Raw genomic sequence first — 18,279 nt, forward strand, 5'->3', positions numbered from 1 at the left:
GAGGTCCTGGGATGGATCAAGGAGGTAGATGAGATCCAAAGGGAGCTTGACCCCTCCCTTGTGCTGTTTGGCCTCGAAAAGGACGAGGAGGACTGGTTCCGAGTGAAAGGCCTGGCCCCCCAACTATTGTTGGCGGCGAAAGCCCTAATAGCGACCAAATGGAAATCTCCTTTAGTCCCACGAAAGAACGAATGGATTAAATAGGCCACGAGCATCTACGTGATGGAAACAATCACTGCCTCCCTGCACAATACATCAGCCAAATGTGAAACTCTATGGATGGACTTCAAGAGTAAACATATTACACCTACCTCTGACTCCCAGTTGGAGGAACCCTCAAAGGCTTGATCTTATGATGCACAACTCAAAGAACACTACAAGAGGCGAAAGACTCATTTCCAGCGGCCATGGTGCTGCCAGACGCTGTACTGTGTTAACTGTGCGTTCCTAGTACTTACGTTAAACGATTATACATATGATGTACACTAACCCAAGTGGGGGAGGGGTGTGGGAGTGGGTTGAAGCGAACAGTGGAGGTGACACATCCAGAAACATGAGACTGTCACCAAACCATGTGATTTCAATAATATGTTATACTCTGCTTAGATTGGACTGACATGTACTTCTGGGGATGTGTATTTTTCTGCGTTTACTGTTTGCCTTCTGGCTTTTGTTTTTTCTCGTTCTTTTTTATTTTTTCTCCTTTGTTTTTGTAAAACCAATAAAGCAAAATTAAAAAAAAAATAATTTCCATAATTTCATCCGAATAGTGGCGAACACATAGACAGCCCGGAGTGGCTTAACATGTGTTCTTTAGCACGCTAGAGTGCACCTACTTGCACTTGTAAGCCCAGGAATAGATATGTACTTACCCTAACCCACCCCAATAAAGAAACTGTGCGTTCCTGAGTGTGATTATAGTATTGGGCAACCCACAGTAGGAATACCCACAACAGTCCTTTGTGTTTTGTATAATGATTAAAAGGCATAGCATCAATATGGGATAGAATGAGCAAGTCTCTAAAGGACAAAACGAGAACTGCACCCAGCCAAAGCTGAACCAAATAAGGTTAAAAGCACTGTTGATATGGACACATTTATGGTCTTGCAACACGTGATGAAGAGCTCGCAAACAGGGCTATTCATTAGGCCTGGACCTAAGATAGCGGTGCACCTACACTCCCTCAAATGTCCTGAGTTTGTGTAGACTGGCAAGGTCAACCTTCAAACAGAAGACACTGGCATGAGGCCTACCGATGAGAGAGGGGGGCCTAATTGGGAAACAAAGGAAGAACGGACGTATCTCCAACCACCTGGGTTTCGTTTCTATGTACGTGCTGCTAAGAAGCTGAATGTCCAAGTTTGGATTTGGGTTGCCAACCAATTAGAATAGGCTGCAATGTACTTGTGTCATACAATGTTGCAAAATGTTAGGCCGCTGCCACATTTTCTGCTGTGATGATTACCTTATACCATGTGATTAGAAGTAGCTCAGGGTGTGTTTTACAGAAAAGAGACAACCAATGAGGAACTAACACACATATTTTCTATATGTAGGGATGATCCCCTAATCCAATCCCACCCCTTGATAGGTTTTTGAAGTTTGCCACGTAGGATGATGTCATAGATGACACATCTAGAATTATATAATCTACGCATGACTGAAAAAACAGTGTGATCATGCATGAGTCGAATTGATGAGTGTTTATTCACCCTGCTTTACTTCTTGAGATTAAAGCAGTATTTTACCATCTCCTTTCTGTCCGGTTATTGGGTCCAACGTATTATCTTCGTAATTCTATCCAGCACAACATATGCTTAATGGTGCTAAGGCACAACTGTTTATCCAAACAACTTGGCACACTCCTTTTACCAAGTGGAGGATTCCTTTTCACTAAGTATTCTTCTCTTATTTTGGATGCGGGTCCCAGACTCGCAGTGTTCAGAAACGCTTAGTTTACTCCCCTGCCAAGCAATTGTCCTCTCATGACTATGCCTCTTTGGGTGCGGGTCCCAGACATGTAATATTCAGGTCTGCTGGGTTTACTCTCCTGCCAAGCAACTGTCCTCTCATGACTATGCCTCTTTGGGTGCGGGTCCCAGGCTCGCAATATTCTGTTTGGCTTTCTTTCTGTTTCTCATATAGGTACGGGTCCAAGACTCGCAATATTCTGAATGGCTTTTGTTTTTGTTTCTCGTATGGGTCCTGGTTCTAGACTCGTACTTCATTTGCAGGGTCCCAGACCCCCTTATTCCATCTTCTGCCTTCACCCCCTGGCTTCCCCGGCCCACCAGCACATCTTGGGTAACCTGCGTAAAGGTTTGTTTCTTCCTTACAGGTACTGGCATTTCCAGAGCAGCTGCTTCATCTCTCGAGGCTCCGGTAGCATTTGGGGCCCCAGCACGGTCTACAGCGGCTCTGCAGATGTCTGCTTCTCCCCGCCTGGTGTCCTCTCACCTGGAAGCTTTGCTGGTGCTGGGGATGCCTAGGGTTTTCACTTGGCAGTAGCCCAAGCAGCCCTTCCTTCCTGGACCACATTCGGGTTCTCCTCCTCCGCTTACGGCATCCCTTCTGATGGCTCTCATCTGCTTGGCTGGTACACAGCTCACCAGACTCCACTTTGGAGGACAGCTCTCCTTTTGCATCATCGCTGAGCTGCCTTTGAACTCCAGCACTGAATAGTGGAATTACTTTGGACCAATCACATACGTTGAGAAGCTAGAGTGCTCACTCTGCTTCTCCAGAGTGATCGTTGGACTCCTGGTCATCTTCTTCTTCTCAGTACACAAAATAGAGCCAGCTGTATCATACATGGCATTCTCTGATGTTTTAGTTTTGTGAAGTATATTAGATTTCACAATACTTGAAATTGAGCCAGAGGCAAAATACTTTACATTGTCTAATGTTTTAATTTTGTCAAGTGTATTAGGTTGGCTAATTTAACAATAGCACACATTGGCCTTATCAAAAGGAGGGGGAAGGAGGATTTAGCTTTGGAGAAGGGTTTAGGTGTTTTGACGTGGGGAAATACTGTGCTCTCTGAGCATGGTTGTCTCCCATCAGGGGCTACCTGCTCCATGTGGTCCTCCCTATGTGCACCACCCCCAGCGGCTCTATTGTACTGTGGATGCGCTGCCCTGGCCCCATGGGAAAGGTCTTCACCTAGGGTAGAAGGGCAACACCCTCGGATTCGTCGGAATTCCCTATTTTAAAGTTTCACATATACTATTTCATAGCGTACTTACAATAGACTTCCATTTACATTTACAAAGGCATCACTTTTATATTTAATATTATTTCACATATTCTGAATGAAATGCACTGCAAGCTGACTTGCCTGGTACAATAGGAGGCTTAATTTGAAGTTACTTGGCAATACTTAATGAAATTAAAGGGCCGTACACTGTGTGATACTTAATTTTGAAATACAGACCAATATTTTGTTTTATAAAATTAAAGGTGACTACATTAAGCTCTGTGAAGAACTTAATATTTTCCAGGCAATTGTTTTGGTTCTGGCGCCAGGTTTTCTTTTGTGCTTGTCAATATTTTCCAAATAACATATAAACGGGGCCAGTCCTTTGGTTTTCAACATATTGTTCCAGTGTAGCAAGGCACCATTTTAGATTACTTCAGAAGGTTTTATTTTACAGGTGAACTCTTTTTGTGGTAATTGGAGAAAAGCACAATACGTGAATGAAGCAAGGCTTTTTTTCCAGCACCTATTCGCTTTAGATTCAGGCAGTCTTCGCGTTCTGTTTTATTCTCTTCTCCATATTTATTGAATCATTCTAAATCCCATTAGACTCTTAAGTTAGTTGGATGCTCTTCTTTAAGAAATATTTTCTCCAATAACTTGAGGAGCATGTTAGCATTAACTTGGTGGTTACTAAAGCTTCGACCATCTTGAAATATAAATGCATGAAGTCAAAGATATATTTGCCCTAAATCCACTTGTACTCTCTGGTCCCAAAACGTCTAATCTAAGCCACCCCATAGACAGTTTTGATAGCCAAAGGCATTGGGGAGGAAGACTTATTCTAAGTTTATCATCACTTTCTTTACATTACAAGGGTCTATTTATCACCCACTCTAAATCGGTTTGGGTCTATTTGACCTAAAACATTTGACCTAATCACATTTCATCGAAATTATTTAACCTTTTCTTTGGTCTAAAATGTGGGGGGATACTCACTGCAACCCCTCCCACCACTTCCCCTCAACCTAATCTATACCCATAACCACCCCCATATATATATATATATTTAATTAAATTTGACCGAAAATAAATCCCAAAAATTCAATCTAATATTTTAGGTCAAATGTTTTTAGGTCAATTATGCTAATACCCTCAAAATCAGCATCCACATTCTGACGACAAGAGGTCACTATGCAGTCTTTCTTTTGAGTTGGCCATATATAGTTGACCTTCATCCTCTATAAGAACAACTTATTTCTCAGGTTTCTGGTGGAATTAGCCAACTCCTCTGGCACAATGTATCACCATCAGGCCCCAAGTCCTTGCTCGCTCTATGTGCTTGAGCTGTCTTTCCACTCTCATGCGGCATGTTCTGTTTCAATGATCCCATCCATCTCTCTTACTTTAACTCTCAGTGCTTTAATAACTTTGTGTATTCTGCACTATATCCAAGTTACTATAACATACCATGGGCCTCATTACAAGGTTGGAGGTAGCCTTGCCGGTAAAACCTCCAAACTTCCAACAGGGTCCGGCACCCGCGAATGGGCAGTTACCGGGCTATTCTCTCGAGTTTAAAACTTGACAGTTGGGATTTAAAAAATATCAAAAACACAGCTAATCTGGGGCCACAGTAAAGGATGTCCTGCAGCATACAAAGCAAGAGATAGTGATGTAGTGTTTCCTCTGGAAGATGAGTGAACATCTTTACAAATAGCATCGGTTCACACCGACAGATATTGTATTCATTTGGTATAAGCCTGAAGAATGTTCCAGCAATCAACATGTTAGAAAACTGAAACACTTCAGGACTATGAGGCTGATTTGAAAAGCTGCCTCAATCGCTTAAATTGTACTGTGCAGAAATCAAACATGTTGTTTGCCAATCGCTTTATTCGCCAAGATTACACAAACAAAAGGATATGGCAAGCAAGATATATAGAAGAAGCTCATTGAGTTGCAGTAAATGAAAAGTGTGCATACATTGGGATATTGTGAGGTATGTGGGTATGGAAAAATGGCAATGAACTATATTGAGACACAATAAGAACATCCTGTGCATAGTTTTCATATAGTTCACATTGCATTTACTCATAAGATGTGGGTGTTATATTAAGTAACATACATATATATTTTTTATATTACAATTTTTATTGGTTTTTAATAAACAAACAGAATCGGCAAACATATACCATTGCTTGGTTTGTTTCTTAACAAGATACGTTTCACAACATTATTGGCACAGCGGTTAGAGTGGTAACTTGGCATAGATAAGTATGTCCACATAGGGGCACGCCCTAGCAGGTTACTTTTTGCATCCCTGTTCTCACGGGTTAGCCGTCGGCTAGGCATCTGCCCAGCTCCCACAGTGTCCTGCGAAATACATATATTTTTAATACAATTTGAAATCATTAGACTTTGTAGAAAACCTATCAGTGGGTTCCTAGTAAATACCAAGACAGAGGTTCCATAAAAAAGAAAATTACCAGTGTCTTTCTATGTTACCAATATCATCAGACATCTTTTAGCAACTTCCTTGCTGAGGCATCAGCCGCCACCGTCTACTTACCTGATATTGCTCAGCACAGTAAACACCAGACCTTGCAGTCTTGCTATCCACCAAACAATTCCCTTTGATACCACTCAAATGTTTTTTGTGGATAATTGCTTTCAATGGTTCATGATCTTTCCTTCTCTCGAAACCTTTTCCTCCCAGAATGCTTTCATCTTGTTGACCCCTAATCAAACCGAACACTTATTCTTCTATAAGATGCTATTGTGTCCCAGCATTTCTGGGCACTCTTTGTTGAAAGGTGACTGTTCTTTCTTTCTCTTTTTCTCTAAACATCTGAGTAAATGACTCATCTAAACCAAAATCGCTGGTGTCTTGAATCATCGTCTACCTCTCATCTGCCTCTATCTAACATCCTACTTTTCTTCTCATCCTATTCATCCTTCCCCCTCCTCTTTCACCCAACATCCTCACTGTAATATGTTTTTTTCCTTCTCAGCTTCCAATCTCCCATCTGATTTTTTTGTCCATCTTTGTCTACTTCTCATCCTCCTCCAGGCACAACTTCTTTGACCTCTGACCCTCTTTGAAGTCTCATCTTCCTCTATCTCAACTCATAGCTTCCCACCCATCTCTTTCTCCCTTCCACATCTTTTGTCTAAAATCTTCTATATACAATGTATGTACCTTTGTCCATCATTTTCATCTTCCACTACCTGCCCCTCTGATTCTTCCCCCCAGCCTTCACTGCTTGCCATCATCGTCTACTTTCCTTCACTTCCCAGACATTGCTGTTGGAGCACCATTTGGTGGCAGTGATGGCAGAGGCCGCGTTTACATCTACAGCGGGCAGAGCGAGGGAGTCAACAGTCAGCCCACACAGGTCCTGGAAAGCCCCTTCGCACCTCCCTCAGGTTTTGGATTCTCACTGAAAGGAGCTTCGGATATCGATAACAACGGATACCCAGGTAATGAGTAACTCATTCTTACTATGCATGTTCAGATGGTGCACCGGTGCTACTAACTGGTGATAGCAGTTTTGACAGGAATGCAGTTTTTAAGATCAGGTCTGGAACATATTATGCTGTCTTTTCTTGCCACATATTTCATGGGATTTTTTTGACCCCAGTGTACTGACCAGATTAGCATATAAAGTATAAGGCGCTCCCTTCTTAGTTTTGGCTAATTGTTGGTGAAGTCACCAATTGCCAACTGTTATGTACATGGCAAAGTGCTGAGAAGATCAATTGCAGTATATACCAGATTTCAAAAACTCTGCCCGGCGTGCACCCCACTTCATCTTTGGTGTGCTTTGAAACACATTGTGTATAGGTGCTATACAAATAAACTATCAATATCAATCTAAAGGGGTGTTTTGTAAAATGGCTCACACAGGACAGAAATCTGAGAGCCTGTTTCTTGAGGCACTAGGACAGCAGGGTGTGCCCTTACAGCACAAAGGCTGGAGCTGTAAAGGCATGCTTTCACTTCCCATTAAACCTTCACAATACTTGGTCAATAAGCGTAGCCTACTATGGCAATAGCTTTTCACACGGGCAACGCCTATCAAAGGCCCATTCAAAGAGCAAACCATATGGCTTTGTCAAGGCCAGCTGCCATAGATGACTTGTCTAACTGTGACATTCTATGCCTGACCGAATACCTCAAATAGCAACAACCCTTATGAAATAAAAGTACATGCAAAGCGCCTTCAGGTTCTACTGGCCAAGGATATGTGCACAATTGCATTCTCTTTCTCTCATGTCCTCTTTTCTTCCTTTCCCTCTCTACTCTGCCCTCTTATCCTTTAGTCTGATTCTACATTCAGAGTCACTTCTATCCATACTCCCTACAACCCCTTGTATCTCTTAACTCCTTACACTTTTCTTAACCCTGTTCTCTCTCATCATCTCCAGGGTCGGACTGGGACAAGAAATAGGCCCGGTCACCCATAAAAAAGTGCCCCCCTTCACCTCAAAAAAGTGGCCCACCCATCGCCTCACGACCCTTGACCTCTGATGACCTCACCCGAAGTGATGTCATTTGACCCCACCCCAAAGTGACATCCTGGGAAGTGATGAAACACGACCTTTCACCCCTTGACAAAACAGGAAGTGGCATCAAATAGCATTGTGTCCAAAGTACAGTAAATTACTGTGAATCCAAGCACACGTCCAAGGCCAAATGATAATATGTTATTGTATAGCACTTACGCTTAAGCTCTTTTTTATAGAACAAATATGCATACAATATCACCCAACCTGTGTTGGTACTCATTTATTGACCTAAGAAGGATGAAAGGCTTTTTGAAAAAAATGAAATAAAATCAAAAATAATATATTTTTTTCTATTTTTTTTTACAAACCGGCCCTGGCATGGCCAGAAAGCGCCCCCCACTCCCCAGTGATGATTTCGGGCCGGCCACGGGCCGAAAGGCCAAGGAGCCAATCGCCACCTTTTCCGTATCACTTTCTCCCTAGCCTACATTTCTGACCTTGTCTGCCCCTACTGCTAAACAATGCATGGCTCTAATGATATGATATATGATATTTTATTTATAGCACGCCTATACACAAGTGTTTCAAGGCGTGGGCGAGGCAGGGGAGGGGAACACGAAGGACAAGACAACGATCTTACTAGGCCCAGTGATACTGAGATCGTGCAGAGGAGAGGAAAGGGGAGAAGTGCCGGGGAAGGGGAGGAGGAGCAAGTGCAGGACATAGGATCGATAATGGACAATGATGTTTCCTACCTTTTATACATTTCACTGAGGAGTGTGACTCTGAATAGGACATGCTGGCAGTTTTCAGTGTAACATAGGCAGCCATAGCAGATCACACGTTCTTTCTGCGTCTACTCTCAACTGCACTGCGGTCTGTTTCTATGTTTACCTTTGTGCCATCTAGTGGCAGAAGTGTGAATTTCACTGATTTTGCACAGACATCTAAGATTTTTATATATAAGGCTAATGGTATAAGGAGTTTAACCAGAACTTGAGTAAGGACCCCACCCCCTCCCCAGAGTAACAAAACTGAATTTCTCTTTATCAATAGTGTGGCCACAGCCAGGAAATTCAAATTTATTTTTTCAAAGATCATCATTCCATAGTCTCAGTATTCAGTATTTTCTATGGGGCATTGAATTCTACAGCAAGATTGACCATAGATACTGTATACTTTAAGGAAGATTATTCAATCAATGTTGAAGGTCATACTGACGTTTAAAAAAAAAAACTATACATCCGTAGCACCTAGTGATTCCCAAATTCCCAATCCTGACCACAATATGGTGCAGCAATCCATAGGGTGCAGCTATTTATGGTCAATACATGTCTTCCATCCCTTCGGCTACTGTAAAATCTAAGAAACAGTCAGGTACAATACTTACCAAAATATCCTAGAAGCTACTTTTGCAACTGTATTTCTGACCCTTTTCACTCGGTCGGAGCATGATTGCATACTTAATGCACATCTCTCTCAACCTACGTGGACACAGAGGTGAAAGGGAGCTGTCTTCTCGCTGATGAGTGAGTAGTCTTTCTTCAGCCATGATCTCTACCCCTGGCATGGTGGACATGTGTCTGGAATTATTAGCTGGATCCATTTCCTGGATAGCGTCATATCGGGAACATAATCACGTATGTTGTCTGTTTGTGATTTTTGGAATGTGGATGATTATGTCTATTGTTGTGCTTATCCTGATAAAGGCTAACTGAACTGAGAGAAGCTAGGACCTCTGTACAATTGCCACAATTTGCTCCCTTCGCTCCCGTTCCGACCACTTGGGGGCATGATTTGGGGTTTATTCCCTACTGGACTTTCCTTCCGAACCTTATGCTACAGTGCTGTGATGAATTGGGAGCGCTAAATCCTTATTTTCCAAGCTACTTCCCTTCCCGATTCATTCCAGGTTTTTGGCAGCCAGCATGCTTCTTCAATCAAATGACTATGCTTCCCAGAATGCCAGGCCCACTGCTTCATCTCCACCCTTGCAGGAAAAGGTTGGGTGGACGATAGGCAACACCTGTGGCTGCAGGTGCAGCAAGCAGCACACTTGAGGCGTGTGCTCGTTTAGCAGCTTTAAAAGTCTCAGTTTGCTTCAGTCCAGCGCTGGTCATTGATGCAGTGTTCCTGTTTGTGACTTGTCCCTTGTTCCTGATTCTTAGCTTTGTGCCTAGTTCCTAGTTTCTATTTCTTGTTCCTTCTTCCCTGGATTTCGAATTTAATGTGCTTAATTGATTTCTGCTTCCTAGATTCACAGTTTGCCTGTGTTCTATATTTCTTTGACGTTGCCCTTTGCTGCTGTAAACCTTGATGCTTTAGTCTTTCCTCTTTATAGATTTAGCTTCCTGCCTTTTTCCTTGGAAGGGTGGGGGAGGTTTGCCCTTGTAATTACATTTACTCTGCTCCTGTTCCTTTACTTTCTCTTGGAATCTATTCAAGGTTTTCCCTTGAACTTCTGTATTTATTTCCCATTGATAATTAGGTGTGGTGTGCTGTTGTAGCTAGCTCCTGTGTGAATTCCTATGTTTTCCCTCACTATTCTGTAATCACTATTCCATCTTGACCCTTGTCTTGGGTCTTATGTATTTAGTTATCCTCCCATTGCTGTTATAGCCTTTCTGGGTCCCTGTTTGATCAACAGGTTTTGTGGGCTTGCTGACATTCTAGTGGTATTTCTCATCCTTGTGAGTACAGTTTTTAAGTTGCCTTATTCAATACCATCAAGAGTGTTAGCTCACAGATCCTGTCGCTGCTTGCCCTGTACGTGGGCGTAGCGCTGTCAGTACCTGTAACAGCAATTGTGGGTAAGGAGCTTGCTGACTTTCCTGGTAAACATAACGAGCTTCTAAGCGCTTACCCCACATCCCTTTTCATATATTTGTATTGTTGTCACACTCTATTTGCACTCCTGGGTTTTAGTATACATGTGTCTTGGTTCATGTGTGCATGTTGTTTGACTCAAATCTATTCACTGTGTGATCTTGTGCACATTTCCATTGCCATATTCTCTGCCTTTGTACTCACCTGACAACAATGCAGATAATACCATAAGGTTAAGCATGCTTTATAATTTGTTGGTACCCCCACCATAGACAGCTCCCATACGCCCTCATGCTCTCTTGTTAAACCATGCACCAAAATATAGCCGAGCTCTGAACATAACATTTTTCGAATGCAATTACCAGTGCCATCAATGATTTAATACATGTGTTCTTTGATAACACACTGTATTTAAAGTTGACACTCTGAAGCTCAGTTTTCTCCATTGAGTAATTTGATGACGAGTGTCCATTACACAGACACGTAGGCGGCTCCCCGCTGACAAATCTTGGTCACTTGCATGGCGGAGAACAAATGATCAGGACAATCGATGGGGTAGAAGTGTGCGCGCCGCCTTTTGCCCTGAATATGCGCAATCCGCCATGCAAGTGCATGTACGCTGCCTGCCATGTTCACATGCCTGTGAGCGTGTCTTTTTAATTGTGAGCCCTGCTTACCATGCGTGCCTGGTAAGTAGTATTCACAATTACAATTAAACACTGCCCGACATTCAAGCATGTCGGGCAGTGTTTTATTGTTATTGTACACACTGCCTGCCCGCGACTTACTGGCATTCCGTTCTCCTTTGCTAGTCAGAAAATGTTGATGATAATTGTCTACCTGGCCACTTTGACCATGCCACGGGTTGCATGTGATCCTAGTCGGAGGGGATTAGGCCTAGCAGTTTAGGCTGTCTGCTCCCTTTGATGGTGGGGGTGGGTCAAGATTGTTTTGCATGTGGATGGCCCACTTCTGTAATGTGCCACTATTTATTGCCACAGTACAGGTTTGGAGGATGCCATACAGGGTTAGCTAAAAACTGGAGAATCTCAGCAAAACAGTAGGGAAAAAAGAAGAATGTAAAGTGAATGTAGGGACATAATTTAAAGGACCAAAAGTCAAGAGTCAATTTCCTGCTCTAGCTTTCCAACCCTTGAGCATCCGCCCAGGACAGTGACAGGTATCCTGAAGTGTCCCAGCACACTTCTTTAATGGTTTCTCCACTGGATCTACCCCATCTGACTGCACGGAATATTTTGCTTCAGCATTTTCTATCGGCAGCCCCCGATATCCTCTGTTCTCCCCCATATCCTCTTACCAGTGGCATTTCCAGGGAGTGGCATATTCTACCCCTGTAATCTGATTGACCAGCCAAGGTGCCACCCAATTATCCTAAACTATGCTCATCACGTGTGTGTGTGTGTGTGTGTGAGCTCGTACTCCATGCCACCCCTGTATGAGCCAGTGCCCCACTTGGGCCACCCCACTCAAAAGAGTCTGGGCACGCCAGCACCGCTTACACTTCTCTCAAGCCCTATTTTAACATGCCCACCCTTCTTCCTGTCCCCAAACATACCAAGTTAAAAGGAGGTAATACATCCCACTTCAAAATGCTGCCAGCTGTGGTGGGATAGTGTCGCCACATTCACCCTGCTTCCTGCTCTTGGCCTTCGTGTCACCTGGCAGCTGGTGGCTTTGGCCTCCATCATGGCTTTTAGCGCGATGATTGGGTTTGCCTTGGTCCTAGACATCAGCCTTCCAAGCACTGTTTTGGACCCCTTTTGCCATAGGGGTTTATTTTCTGCAATTCGGGAGGTATTCTCCCCCTACTGGGAACTTTTGGGTTGAATTTTCTCCCACCCTACATGGATTTTTAAAAGTTAGGAAGGCTTCTTTTTATGGACTGATGGTCTCGCAAATGATACTGGAGTCAGCACTAACCCCCAGCTGACTTCACCCAGCATGTCATCCTCGAGCCTTTGCGTCTTTGTGTCTCTCTGCAGCTTACTCCAGCTTCTCTCTTTCTCTCCCGCAGATCTGCTGGTGGGGGCATTTGGGGCCGGGAAGGCTGTGGTCTACAGGTGAGTGGCGATGAAGAAAAAATGCTCGAAAAACCACCAGGTTGGTTTTCCCATCACATCATCCATATTGACTAAAAGTAAAGCATCGTTTCTGAGTGTACAGCATACAGATGTGCACCTCTGTATCACAGCTCTGGGTAAGGCACATTGCCCACAGATGATTGGCATGCATCCTTCTGTGCGCATGTAGTGGCATGGCGTGGCTATGCCCGCCAAGCCTATCCTTATAGATGCTCATTCTAAGTAGAGCAAGATCTGTTCTAAGAAAGATATCATTTGTTTATGTGTGGGGCTTGTTATAGACACAGCAGTGTTTGTGTGCATTATAAATGCACAGGTATACACAGGCATGCACAAGTGGACATATAAGTCCTGGCAAGCGGACTTATTTATACATGATGCATTGCAGACATATGTATATGTGCAACACATGGACATGTCCAAAAAGGGGCACTGATTCCCCCCTCAGTAGTACCCTGCCACCTGTTTTCCATCTGAGTTTGCCAATGTGTGGTTATGACCGTGTCTGTGCGCATGCGCTATCACCCTGGATCCCTTCTTTCCTCATTTAGGGCTCAGTCCGTTGTTATGGTTAAGGCGCAGCTCGTGTTTGACCCAGATGTGCTGAATCCAGATGTCAAGATCTGCCAGATTCCCGAGTCAGGAATGCTTGTAAGCTGGTAAGTTGGGGGAGCCTCGTTAAGAGTCTCCTGCAGAAGGACTCCTAACACAGGAACATACGACAGCAACACTGCCTAGTGTCGACACCAAAATGTTCATATACATCACATCCATCTTATTCTAGGAACTTTTTGACAATGTTATTTATTGTACAGTTTTCTGGAAACTCACATTTAACAATTCTAACTTTCTTAACCTGTAAGACTTGTGTTTACATTGTGCACTGACCATCACATACAAACCAGTACAACACCGTGGACCAGTAAAAAATTTATCAAATCCATGTGTACATTTTGTACTCATGGTTTTACAAATCTTTTACTGGTCTGGGCAATGTTTAGGTTTCTGACTGGCAGAAGGGGGAATGACCCGAATGTACGCGTCGGCCACCCCCATCCTTTCCACCTGTCAGAAACAATGACCTTTCCACCAGCATCATGTTTACTCGCTGGTGGAAAAGCAACACATTCCTATGGAGTCTGGCATCTTTTAGCTCCTGTTAAAAAAGTGGAGGATTCCATAGGAATCCGTGTTAAATGCCTCTCGCCGTGCGTACCTGGTGGGAGGCATTTGCACTTGTTTTCACCTGTCAAGGGCCAATAATGAATGTAATCCGCATTTGCATCGAATTGCATTCATGCATTGCACTTCATACTGCAAACCACAACCACAACTATTCCACAGAGGGTACTGCAGTGCACAGAAGTGTGCACGGCGCCAGGCTCCCCCAGAGCCCGAATGCCTTTGACTGTTTCCTGTACCTGCATGAAAGCGCCTACAACCTTCTGCCCTTCGGTGAGCGCAACCCAGGCACTTCCTGCTCATGCATGTAGCGCACCTCCATGCAGTATGTCTCTAGATGTGTTTTTATTCACCATGGCTGTTTATTGTGTGTTTTATTGACGTGTCTGTGCTGAAGTTGCATTTTACTTCGAATTGAATTACCACGGCATTGCGAAGTATGCATTTCCTTGGAAAAAATGAAGCACTGTTGACGTTCAGAGGGATCGAGTCGCTGTTTGGCTCCTGCTTGTGTGACTATAAGAGCCTGTCGGCTTGACACCAGCATCACCCAGGGGCTACCCCAGGGGTGTTGCCAGGTCTGGAAAAGATCTAGGGCTACGCTAATGTCAGGACTGGCGGGACTCGGGGCAGGCTAGCCTTTTGGTTGTAGCACCTGAGCTTCTATCTGGGGCTACAACCAAAAGACCCGGGGCTATAGCCCCCTCAGCCCCCCTAGCAACGCCTCTGCCTTTGACTCCCAAGCTGGCTGGTGCCATAGAAACATACTTATGTGAAGTTAATGCGTTGGCCCTTCATTTTTCAAGTGTCCGCAGTGGTCAATCCTGTGTAAAAACATGTGTAAACTGTCAACACATAGTTTTACACATGATTTTTCATTGTAGGTACCTTTTTAAATAACGTTAGGTGAAGCAGGGGCATGGAATGACATTAATAATCCCCCACCCCCCATGCCCACTCCCTGATATCTAGGGCCTGCTTTTAGTTCCTGCCCATCACACCTTCATTTCCAACCTGTTCAGTGCTGGACTGGCCTACAGCGAACTCTGGAGGTTTCCCGGTGGGCCTCTGCACTGTTCAGTGCTGGACTGCCCTACAGGGAACTCTGGAGGTTTCCCGGTGAGCCCCTACAGGGAACTCTGGAGGTTTCCCGGTGGGCCTCTCCACTGTTCAGTGCTGGACTGGCCTACAGGGAACTCTGGAGGTTTCCCGGTGGGCCTCTGCACTGTTCAGTGCTGGCCTGCCCTACAGGGAACTCTGGAGGTTTCCCGGTGGGCCTCTGCACTATGTGCCTCTTTTGTGAAGTCTTAGTAATAAAGCATCCAGTATGTTTCTTCCCCACTCCTAACACATGTTATATGCCATTTTATGTTATGTTTATGTGTTTATAATCCCTACATGAGGACAAATGTGCTTTAGAATTCACTGCTTGGACCCAGTTTTCCAACTTCCACTTACAGGGGTTCAGCTTGGCCACACAATGTAATACGGGGTCTCTTTAAAAAAAACATTTCTAGGGCAATTCTGCATCTCAGTCCACCCTAACCCTGTTTTCATTCAGTTCTGTCTTGCAAGTATGCGTAGCCAGCTGAGAATGGCGAGGAGCACAGTGAGAATGGAGACTTCTGTGTTGCTTGCAAGCCTAGTCTAAGGTGTGATGGAACAGCTCATGTCATCAGCTCATCCCAATATCAATAATGACTCCATGATTTTAGTGTGGCCTTGTAAGTGGGATTTCCATTATGATGACCAGTATTTACTTAGGTCCCCTCTCCTTTGGTCACAATATGGAAATTACAATTCTTCTCGTGTTGATGTTTTAGCTTTCAATATAAGTGTTTCATTTTGTAGTAATCAGTCTATTAAATTACAGTGTTGAAATGTTGTCCTTCTCGATTGCCTTGGTCACGTTCCCATCCTTTCAGCAGGATGTCAGAGGTAAATCTGTGGGGTATATGAAATAATGAGGCCTCCGACACAGCCCTATAATTAAGGAGGTTATCGGACACTTTTACTCCCCAAAAATAAGCAAATACCTTAAAAAAATTAAAATAGGGAGAAAAAATACACCCAATAAAAAATTGGCAAAAGACTGTGTATGCCTGCTTTCACCCCCGCACAGCTGCGTGGATACGTGTGGACCAGTAGTGCACATAGTACCACAGGAAGAAACTACTAGGATAACTGCCTGATCGGAAGAAGTAAACTTGTATATTTTAATGTGCATGAGTAACTAGTTGCAAAGGAACCATTATTAAAAAAGCAATTGAATTTTCCAGATAAAACATATTTTTTACGACATATGCTCTCATTGGGAATTCGAATTACATTATTACTCCCTAAAAAACACTTTACCCCCAACTCTAAAAAGTAGGGAGTAAAATGCTCCCATTTCCAAATCTTATCTGGATCACTGCCGACCCATTGTGTCCATCTTTTGCAAGTACCTCATGTCACACAAGCTTCTACAAATCAGTATGGTTGGTTATTTCTGATCCTCTAGATATTTACTTTCACTTTGAGTGAAGGGGTTATATTTTGTGGTGACCTCGTGTATTTTAAATGCCCCAAGGGCCTCCCTCACTGTCAAGATCATTCATCAATTAATTCCTTGGGTAATGTTATGTTTATCCTACATATTTATGTGATCAATATCACCTCCATATTTTCGAATCCATGTGTTCTTTGTGATTTTGGACATCTTTGTTGTCTGCTGACCAACCCCTTTTATAGGATCTCACTGGGTGTACAATTTCGACGACAAATTATCTGTCTTTAGTTGTGTGCCAGAAATGAATTACATTCAAAGGTGCTGCTCCTCTCGAGGGTGGAGTCTAGTAAATGTTGTGAAAGCATCCAGAGGACCGCAACAGCTTGCAACGTCATTACCTGGGCTGTCAGCTGCTCGTCTACACGCGCTTGGACACAGAAGTTAAGGCACTGCGTTCGTGAAAACTTTATTTCGACCAAGGTCATAAAAGCCATACACATTCATATGAAATTCCAAAATACAATCAATTCTTATTCACTAAATTTAAATAAGACAGCCCAAGGAGAAAAAAGAAACAGAAATGAGACTTGCAATGATACAGCGGTTATGCCACTACCCTGCTGACTTGTGTTATCAGTATAAGTATTTAACCTGCTCTTGTTGTGACCATTATATCAGGTGCAGCAGTGGGAGTTTTTCCCAGATAAAGCAACTCTTATAAATATGCAGACTTCTGGCATAAAGATTGTGCTTGACTTCTCTGGTTTCTGAAACCAATTTTCTATTCCTGAAAACATCTATTTATTGTCGAACCTGCTTACTGAATTACTATTGCTTTGCCATGAACAATGATTTCGTGTCTTAGCGCGTTCTCGTTAATTCCTCAGTAGGAAAGAATCCTCCCTTTTATTTATTTAAATTTGTAAAGCACACTACAGCCCAAGGGCATCGAGGCGCTGTTGCAAGAAAGGGTCTTAGTTACAGGTAGGAGGCTTGGCTAAGGGTTACAGAGAGCGAAAGCCTAACAGAATGCAGTGATGCAAGTACATAGGTGATTGTGTTTTTCCATAAATCATACATTAGCAGAGCGGGTTACAGAGCATGGGTAAAGGTAGCATACAGTGTTAGAAGGCAACGGAGCCTGCCAGGTCCAGTTTATACAAACAATAGAGTTTTGACAGCTTTCCTAAAGGCTGTGTGCCAGTCAATGCTCCTCAGGTGTGGTGGTAGGAGGTTCCAGTGGGTCACGGGCAATGACAGGGAAACTAGATCCTCCTGCGCGAGTCCCCAGGGTCTCAGGAATGGTGATTCGGATTGTGTATGCGGTTCTTGTGGGTCTGTCTGTGGAAGGTTTGGCTGTTTATTTATTTATTTATTTATTATGTATTTATTATTAAATGCCTCCCATCTAATCAGCCTTTTGGGTTCTAAGCATTCGCATCTGTATATCCCTGTTATAATCCCTGTTGACCCATGACATTCGACTAAATGATGTTACTAGGCTAGTGTATTGCCCGTTTACACCAGCTTCCCTGTGTTCTGCAGAACCATTAAATAAACATGATATGGCATCTTTGGCTCAGAGATCAACTGTTTTGGTACTTTGACATTTGGGGCAATATCGGGGAGCACAGGAAACCATGGAAATAACCTGTACATGCCTAAGTGTTCACAGCCAGACTCCTTCCAAGAGGTCCCGCACGCATAACCTCAGTGATGCATTTGCAGCACAGCATCTTTAGCCATCATGAAAAGCACCAACTGGTGCCATGTAGGTCAAGCATCTACCTCCCACTTTGCAACTCCTGTGGCATTCCACAAGCTGGTCTATCAGGCATCTTACATTTTTGACCCCTACATTGGCACACATTAGATTCAGTAAGAGGAACATTGCGATCAGGGAACATCTTTGGCACTGTGATGAGATATCTGGGTGGGAGACACAATGAGGCTGGAACAGGCATTTGAT

General features: G+C 43.6%; 1 protein-coding gene across 2 annotated transcripts in view; it reads left to right on the forward strand.

The window, feature by feature from the left end:
- Positions 1–18,279, forward strand: part of ITGA2B (integrin subunit alpha 2b) — a 462,084-nt gene that overhangs the window by 322,572 nt on the left and 121,233 nt on the right. For both annotated transcript variants that reach the window (XM_069634280.1, XM_069634281.1), the window contains exons 13-15: positions 6,498–6,680; positions 12,571–12,616; positions 13,189–13,296. In XM_069634280.1, coding sequence (XP_069490381.1) covers positions 6,498–6,680; positions 12,571–12,616; positions 13,189–13,296 — 337 coding nt within the window. The remainder of the gene's footprint in view (positions 1–6,497; positions 6,681–12,570; positions 12,617–13,188; positions 13,297–18,279) is intronic.

The sequence above is a fragment of the Ambystoma mexicanum genome, chromosome 13, assembly GCF_040938575.1.
Source record: "Ambystoma mexicanum isolate Mex_15411 chromosome 13, UKY_AmexF1_1, whole genome shotgun sequence".
In the NCBI taxonomy this organism is placed as follows: Eukaryota; Metazoa; Chordata; class Amphibia; order Caudata; family Ambystomatidae; genus Ambystoma; species Ambystoma mexicanum.